We start from the raw sequence: 9,132 nt of genomic DNA, 5'->3' as shown, positions 1-9,132 counted from the left end.
AATCAAAATGTTTTTTTTATTTGCAAATGACCAATGACAAGGCAAGTAAATTTACGAGTTCCATTTTTATTGAAAAAGCAGCTGTCAATAATATTGTTAAGCCTTGACTTTAATTTATCGTTGTATATAAAGTTGAAAAGTCGTGTGAGTTTTCGAGCTGTTGATTTTGGTAAAACCTTGTGATTTCAAATCGTCTAAAAGTTCCTTGGAATTTCTAAGTACCCACATCTGATTACACCGCTTCTTGAACTATGAGTAAGTTGGATAACCACTTGTAGAATTAAATCCAAATTTTTGTAATTCTAAAATACAATTTACTGTATGTGTACTTTAAAAAGCGGGCTTCATATTTTAGCGCAGACAACGATGCGCTAATTCATGAATACCGCTAAGAAATAATTTACATATGCAATACACTGAACGGAAATGTACCCAGTGATCACGCTAAATTTTGATTACGCCAAATTATGTACACGTACAGTATATAATGAGCCTTACAAAGACAATATTGTTACCTGCTTCGTCATGTAAACATGTAAATATATGACATAAAAGCAAATATACTTTGAAAATTTCATCTAATCAGAAACCAGAGAAGAAAACTACCTTAAATGTCCTCAGCATAAACCAGTAAACTTTGATTTGACCACTTCCCAACCCTTTAAACCTTCGTTTTGAATTTTTTGTTGGATTGCACAAAAATATATATTTAAAAAAGCAAGCAAGTTCATTGGTCTGCATGTACAGACGATTATAAAGGGTTGTGAGGTGGATAAAATATACAGGTTAGTAATTAAATATGTCTAAAATTAGGGAACGAAAGGTAGTTGAATGTTCAATTCTGAAAAGGAGAGAAATACATCCCAAACCTTGCACATAAAATCTCGCGCCGTACATTTCACAATATATGTACATGCGTGTATTTGCATTACGAGATCTGTAGCGTTTTAGTCAAAAACAATAACGCTATGTACAATTTCTGCATCTGGAAAAGTCATTCTGTCATTTTTGAATTCATAATAGGAATTATTTGACTGTGTTTAGTATGCAGTTGACATGTAATAATTTGTTTACTTTGTAGAACTGAATTTATTCAAGCAATGTTTGACGAATATGATAGTGGCATTCCTCCAAACTTCGAAAGCAGTGAGTACTTCATCATTTGGTAAATTCTGTGGTCGATTTCAACTGATTTATACTGTTTTATGGAATTTTCAGTTTTGAGCTTGAATACTGTTGGTTATCTTGCTTATCATTCATCTATTATTACAAGTAGAGCTTTTTTAAAAAGCTTACCGTCTTTAGCAGCAATCTTAAACAGTAAACATATCTTCACTTATCAGGACGTATAATTCTTTTGAATTTCTTGATTTTGTATTTATAAATTAGCTTTTTACGGGCATTAGCCCTATCACGGTTGTCGCTCGGTCATCTCCGTAAACTTTGACTTGCCGAGAGCTTTCGGCAAACCTCGGCTGATTCCCATTCTCTATTCAAACAAGAAAGGGGAAATGAATAATAACAAATTGTAAGGCCTGCAAGCAATAACCATCAAATTTTATTTAAGATGAAATTAAAGAGACCTTTTTATTTATTGCTATAGAAAATATAATGTTATTAAGAAATAATTACTGTTTATTTTGTTGTTCGTTTTGTCATTTTTTTAAGATTGGAAGTCTTGCAAAATTGTTAAGTCGTACGAAAATTAGATCATCAGAAAGTTATCTCCCTTGCCTTGAACAGCATTTCAACCAATGAAATAATTGAAAATTTTCTCGTCATGCAATTTCTACCAATCACAAAAGAGAGGAAGTGCATAGTCCGAAGACTGTAAAAAACTTCAACTATACAATACCGTCTTCCAAGGAAGACGGTAACAACAAATTGTGTGCTGTACAAGGTTAAACTTCCCTAATTATCAAATAGGAATAGTTCATTAGGAATTGGAATATGCTATTACCATATTACGTTATAGTTAAGCATTTCTTTTACTATTTTTATACTATACTATTACATTTTTATGTAGTGCACAAGTGCTTGTGTAAACAATCCTCCCATCTCAAAAATTGCCCCGGGTCCAGGTATATTTGTTTGCTATAGATTATAATGCTGCAGGTATTATTTTTAATACAAAAACTTTTATTCTTTTATTTTGGATTTTCCATATGGATTACGTTATAAATGTATACTAGACCATAGTATATATTCAGGTTGGGGAGGATGTTGGGTCCTGTACCTGTGTTACAAAAACCTAACTTACCGCATAGTAACAAAACTGATTCAGTAACGTATATTCGTTATTCAGTGATCCAAGTCTAAATTGGATCAAGTGTATTTAACGGTAATAACAACCTCTTAAATCGTTCATCGAAAGATAAAAAAGGAAAGAACTCTGGAAGGAATAACTTAATTCCTTGGAGGAAATTTTAGTTGAATTACTATGCATGTGCGGCTCCATCAATATTTTTTATTGTAATATGCATTGTTAGTTTAGATTATCAAACTAGATATCCTTTTAACATGATTAAGTGGCCCATGGACTCATTCATAGTAATAAAATGGATATATTTGTGCTAGTTGCGAACGGAAAAATAATCACAAGCACAAAAAGGTCATCGTCAACTTTTTAGCATACAACACAGAAGGTAGCAAAGAATGAATTTTCAAGTTATATTGGATACTAAAAGGTTTTTTTAAAATCAATTTTAATTTGTCGTTATAAGAACGAACATTTTGAACTAACTTTTAGTTGCGCGCGAAAAATATAAGCGAGTTTTACTACCCTTTTTTCGCTCGTTAATCGTCGTGAACCATTTAGTTGTGCGTTTCATTTAAAAAGTAGGTGGATTTCAGTGATCGAATCTCGAATAAAAATCGGTTCATCTTAGCTATATCGAATAAAAATCATGAGAAATCATAAAAAAAATGTATGAACTTCAGAAGAGACAGTAAACTGCACTTTTTTGTTATCTAACCTCGGTCTTCCAATGTTGCGAAAAAAATCAACAATTTTCATGTTACACACCTCAATAAGATTCAAGATTGTTTAAAGTCTTAGAATGGGTCTTGTTAAAAATTTGACATTTGCACGCCATGAAGTACAAAAATCTTAAAAGCAATCTAATAAAAATCGAAAATTCTTCTTATAATAGTCTTTGATACTCATTTTTTAGCGTGATACGCAAATAGAAGTGATCTTTGATGGCATACAATGACAGTACAAACGTTTTACTGAATACTATGTATTTTATGATAATTGAACCAAATAGAAAACAAAATTATTGAATACATATGTCATAAAAACATAAATTTTTTCTAAATGTCTGGATACCTATAAAAAAAATTTGAAAATATTTGTGTTGATCAATTTTCAATTAAAATTGTATAACAAGAACTTTGATTCGTATTTCCTGAAAACTAACTTAAGTTACTGTATTCGAGATAAAGTGATTTTTCGTATATACTCACAGTAATATGATAAACTTAAATTGTGAAGTTTGAAGAAATACCATGGGTAAAAACATTATTTGAGAATTCTCAGACATTTTTATGACAATTTTCAATCATGCAGCTCCTTATTTGCAGTCCCTGAAGATCGGGGTTTTTTTTTTACAAGCTTTTAAAGGAATGAGTGAAAACATATTTCATGCGTGTTTTGTACTACCCTTAATTAAATGAAAAATTGAATAAAAACGTTCACTTTATAATAACTCGTCAGCTATCGGAATTTCCTCCCGGCCTTCACGAAGGCTTTGCCCTGAACCCACTGAGGGCTTCAATGTAGTCCTAAAAGCCCATACCGTCTACTGCGCCCCACTGTTATGAATCGAAATTACTGAATCCGTCACTGAAACAATGACCCTTGGATGTAGGGTGAGGCAGAAATGGGGGGGGGGATCTTTAAGTCTTCTTCTGAGCAAAAGCAAATTGATGATTAATATCACCTTACATGGAAACATTCTCAGGTGTTGTACGTACATGTAGACTGAAGAATGGTTCAAATCCTGACCCTTTTGGGTTAGAGTAGACAGGCAATCGAAATTGAGAAGTTAGAAATTGAATAATATACATGATATTTTACAAACTTAGTAACTGGTTTAGAAATCATGCATAGTCTTATTTTGCCATAGAATTTCTGCTAAAGAAAGTTAAATATTGATGAAACGTGAAACTGAAATAAATAATTGAGTTAATTGTTGTTCAGGAAGTGTTGTCTACAGTGACTTTATATGGGTGCAATGGTACTGGTAACAGACATCTGTCAATAGTTTTAATACAAAGCAGGTTAATGACCTCCAACAAGTTTGGGGAGCATCAATCGTCTTGTTCTATTTTTTAGATGAATCGTCGACTGTGAATGTTAGTTTATACATCAACAGCATTGATTCCATCAGCGAGCAATCAATGGTGAGTTTATATAATTATAACAATATTTACTTCCACTTAGCACATGCTCTTGCGTATCGAATCAACTGAGAGAAATATAGATATCCAAATTACAGGTGAGAAGGGTATATTGCTACATAAGTTAGAGAAGTTGGCGATTGAAAGAAGAAGCCATCACATTTAACTTAAAAACGATTAACTTGATAATATTTCACTCATAAGGCGACGCTGTCACTTGTTGTTGGGGCTCTGCTAATTTATACTTATATACATGTAGTAATATACATTCACCGCACAGAAAAATAGTCGTAAATGGCGAGTTGGCGACTCTTACCCTGACTTAGTGTATCAAATATATCTTTTGGCCATACCTTTTATATAGAGATGAACAGTTTGTCAACGCAACTCTTCATAAACCGCTGCACTTAAAAGGGAACACATTGGTAAACACGATAGTAAATCTGTCTTTTCTTTATTTAAACATTAAAAGAAATTATTACTCCTCCGGATTAAAACATGAGCACATGTACAATATTTATTTTAGGGGCTGTAAGAATCATCCAACAGATCTGTATAGCTTCTGCGTTTCTCTGTGATATCAGAGGAAAGTCTTGGTGCGGAAAGGAAAGGGCTTTTCTAGTTTAGAAAAAAAAGTATTTAAGAATACAGAGATGGCCTAAATAGTGATGGAGCACCAGCTGATAAAGGTCCCTAACATGTCTAATGCATCCCCACAAATTACATTCTTTAATGAAAGAGCCGCAAATCAATTCATTATCAGTCTCAAGGTCCTTCCTAAGTACAAGGAATATGTGGTAATTACATGTACTACAAAACCATCTTTCAGTGGCATGCGATGCACTTGTCTGATTTCTGATAAATACCAGAAGCATGCATTTTATGTGCGCCGACTATTAGTATCACTGTGTCAGAATTTGTGATAATGGCATGGAAATAATCCCTCGCTGTAACTAAGCTTTATAAAAGAAGAAAGAGTACATACAAACAAAAGTTTATTATAGTGCCTAAAACAAGATATAGAACATCTGCGCACACACACAACACGCTTACCTACAACATTCGCACAAATATTAAAAAAAAAAACCGAAACAATAATAATAATAATAATACACAAAAAAATAATAGTAGTGTCTATACACCGACCAGACGAATGTTTCTTTGTCACATGCACATATCCGCAGATTTTTCTATAAATATGACCCAAGACGTTACCATATTGTTCATTCTGTTCGTAAATACTCACAGTCGTTGGTTAGAGTTTCTGTTATCGTTGCGACACATTCCACAGCAGCTGTCAACGTCTTATAATTAGTAGGATTTCCTCCAACGCTGCAGTAACCAGGTAACATCACAGTATCCTATAACGTCACATGTACACTACATGTATTCACAGCTGGTCACCTATAATAACACATTAGTTAATATAAGGTTCTGGGTTTCCATAGTCGGTAATAACGCATTCATAAGGAATAATTGGATATGTCGGGTATATTATCTATTACAAATAAAACTTAGAAAGTAATAACTGTAGGAAAACAACAAAACAGAGAAAAAAAAACTAGTTACGAAAATAAATATTTCAAACTCACCCGCTGCCAAAGTACTCAAAAATACTCTACTGTCCACACAGGAAAACTTCTCGAACACATACACCAAACATTCAGGCTAAATGCATACAGTTACTAGTATTTGTCTGGCGATCACAAAGGTCATACAACATTTTCACTGAGGAAGGACACGCCACTGTCCACACAGGAAAACTTCTCGAACACATACACTAAACATTCAGGCCAAATGCACACAGTTACTAGTATTTGTCTGACGACCACAAAGGTCATACAACATTTTCACTTATGAAGGACACGCCTCACTTCTACGGCCTGCTCAGAACTCACTTACACAAATTGTAGAAACCGGTCTGACAACCGTGACCACCTATCCGTAACGACTATACGGTGAGAATGAAATTATGGTACGCCATAACCAACACAATGAAATTAAATGAAAATTGTTACACACTGCAATGAATGAAGAAAGCCTGGAGGCTCGTGAAATAAACATGTTTGAGGGACCCCTACAAAATCTAAAAGAAGAGACTGACTTACTTGGTTGTCCAGTTAGTGTCACCAAAGTCTTATTGGCAATCACAGATATGCAGTTACATGTAGTTCCTAAGGAATGATATAAGCTTCGTATTTCAATACAGTGAAAATCAATGAAAAGAAAAAACTCAAGTTCTAGTGTAGGCCTGAATGTTCATAGATTGAATGAAATTCCGTTTTCAAACTCAGGATTTTTTTGTTGTTAAAGTTGTCTTGAAGCGTAATTTTCTCATTGGCAATTCTATTTTGTTATATTTACATATAGGAATGAAACTGTCGAAGAATTAAGTTTCGTATAGCATGTATATTTTCGCTCTTTTTCATTAATAATTATAATACTCTTCCCATATTTCCCGTGATGGATTTATAAGATCATATGCTTGCTTAGGGTAGTCTTATTTTATATCCAACAATTACGGTGCAGGGAATATAATTATGCAATTTACAAAGAATATTCTAAGATTTACCCGATGGCAGGCTTTTGTCAAAATTTATCAATACAGATAAACATGGACAAATCGCACCTTTACATCAAATATATCTGAAAATGAATAGCTTTGATATATAAAACGACCCGATTTCGTTATTGCAACAAGAGACTTTGTCCATTAGTGGATCAAAGATAATCATGGAAAGTGCTCTCTGGGCGTAGAAGCAAGTTGTCAGAGAATTGCAAACAGACGGTTGTGATATTGTTCTGATTCAGATCACACACAAATACAAAATCTGAAGAAAAATGCTTCCATCTTTCTTTGTTATCCTAAACCATGTCAACTCTGCCACAACGGGCTGCAATGTGACTGAAGTGTCATTCCGATAAGCAGACTGTTCTTTTCAAGAACATCAAAGCCATGGTTGGTCATATTTATATGGAAGCATCCTCAGGTGGTGTGGATTCAAGTTTGTTCAAATCATGACCCTTGGGGGTAGAGTGGAGCCACAATGGACGATGAAAGTTTAGCATTAGAGTATATAGGAACAGGCTTCAAATTTCTTCTTCTCAAGAACACCAAAGCCATGATCGTTCATATTAATGTAAAAGCATCCACAGGTAGTGTAGGTTCAAGTTTGTTTAAAATCATGACCCCCTGGGTAGGGAGGAGCCACAATGGACGATCAAAGTTTAACATAGGAGTATATAGGAACAATCTTCTCTCAAGAACAGCAAAGCCATGGTTTGTCATTTTATTTGGAAGCATCCTCAGATAGTGTAAATTAAAGTTTGATCAAATTGTACCCCCTCTCCTTTACCCCTTTTGCCTTTTAGGAGTAGGTCGGTACCACTCATGCATAAAGCTTTTTAATACTAAACTGATTTTTGCTTTTTACCTAGCCACACTACTCAGGTGAGCGATGTGGCCGCTGGGCCTCTTTCTTAAAAGTTCGCTAAATGTTGAATTTATGATTGTCAATAACTTCGTGGAATGGCGACCCATGTTTGTGCTCGTTGTCTTGCATTACTCTTGTTTACATTTTTATTACAGTGACTTATTGTATACTGCATTGACCTGTGCAATTGCAACTAAGCTAGTCTCTTTGGTACATGTATCTTGCTTCCCTGCATTAGAAGAAGTATGCATTTATTTTTTGTCTCTAGCGAGTACTGTACAGCATACGTCCGTCTACACCGGTGACGATTGATGACACTAAACATTGACTAAGTGAGCGGCTGCTCTATTCATAGGGGCCTCAGAAATAGCGAGAGATCTATCGAATATGATGGACAAATTCTTTTCAGTCTCGTTTAAAGTTTTATCTAATGATCTTGTTGATGTTATTTGAACCAAAATACGCGTTAATTACATTCTATGTGGGTTCCTTTAAAAATGTGCTGAATTCAATATGTGAAAAATTAGAATTGTTTAATAAAAAAAGTATTTCTTTTAAATTTCATATCTGTTTGTAATTTTGTTATTCCCAGGAATGGCCCTTAAGAATATTTGATGACCGATTCCTTTTCAAAATGGCCCATTAAAAATTTTGATAGTTGCGTCACAGTCCCATTGACCTTCTTGGACTTCCCTATCACTGTTAAAGACTTCTCACAACAAAATGAAGGGGGTCAACTTTGTCAAGTCTAATAAAGGATAATAATTTGGGGTTTCTGGGTGACAACCTAACTAGATTGAATAGATAGCATTATCACTGAACCTTTATAAAATTTTTAATTCAAAACTGTTCTAATATTGACCTGCATGTAGATACTCAATTATACATCTGTATCATTTGCAAATGTTCGTCACATTAAATTTTAACATTTCAGGATTTTACAATCAACGCGTTTGTTGAACAAGAGTGGTGTGATCCTCGCCTGATTTTTTACGGGATGCTGAATGACGATTACTTTGAACTAGACTCAAAATTCATGGTTAAAGTATGGGTTCCTGATCTGTATTTTACCAACGAGAAACGTGCCAATTTTCATGATGTCACAGTTCCAAACAAAATGCTCCATTTATACAAAAATGGATGCATTAAATACCGTTTGAGGTATGTATATGTAAATGTTATTGGATAAGTTAGACGGGAAGATGAACGAAGACATTGGAAAAGATTGTATCACTGCTTTGGAAAACAAACCCATTAATAAATAGAAACAGTATTCTCCATATCAATGAATCAT

General features: G+C 34.0%; 1 protein-coding gene across 1 annotated transcript; it reads left to right on the top strand.

The window, feature by feature from the left end:
• Window positions 1–1,086: 1,086 nt before the first annotated feature.
• On the top strand, window positions 1,087–9,029 carry LOC134283114 (glycine receptor subunit alpha-4-like). The gene is made up of 3 exons (XM_062765562.1): window positions 1,087–1,146; window positions 4,340–4,407; window positions 8,773–9,029. Exons 1-3 carry the CDS (start codon window positions 1,101–1,103, stop codon window positions 9,025–9,027), a joined length of 369 nt encoding a protein of 122 aa, XP_062621546.1. The 5' UTR covers window positions 1,087–1,100; the 3' UTR covers window positions 9,028–9,029.
• The last annotated feature ends 103 nt before the right edge of the window (window positions 9,030–9,132 follow it).

The sequence above is a fragment of the Saccostrea cucullata genome, unplaced genomic scaffold (assembly GCF_032062105.1).
Source record: "Saccostrea cucullata isolate Sc308-1 unplaced genomic scaffold, CSIRO_AGI_Scuc_v1 ctg20061, whole genome shotgun sequence".
NCBI classification, from domain to species: domain Eukaryota; kingdom Metazoa; phylum Mollusca; class Bivalvia; order Ostreida; family Ostreidae; genus Saccostrea; species Saccostrea cuccullata.
Note: the sequence above shows the minus strand (reverse complement) of the source record. Positions and strands in the feature narration are given on the sequence as shown.

What these genes read in the sequence shown, in the direction of transcription:
- LOC134283114 (XM_062765562.1), top strand. Translation starts at nt 1,101, where the DNA reads ATGTTTGACGAATATGATAGTGGCATTCCTCCAAACTTCGAAAGCA. An exon ending in TCCTCCAAACTTCGAAAGCA is followed by an intron (nt 1,147 to 4,339) that starts GTGAGTACTTCA and finishes TCTATTTTTTAG; the next exon opens with ATGAATCGTCGACTGTGAAT. An exon ending in CCATCAGCGAGCAATCAATG is followed by an intron (nt 4,408 to 8,772) that starts GTGAGTTTATAT and finishes TTAACATTTCAG; the next exon opens with GATTTTACAATCAACGCGTT.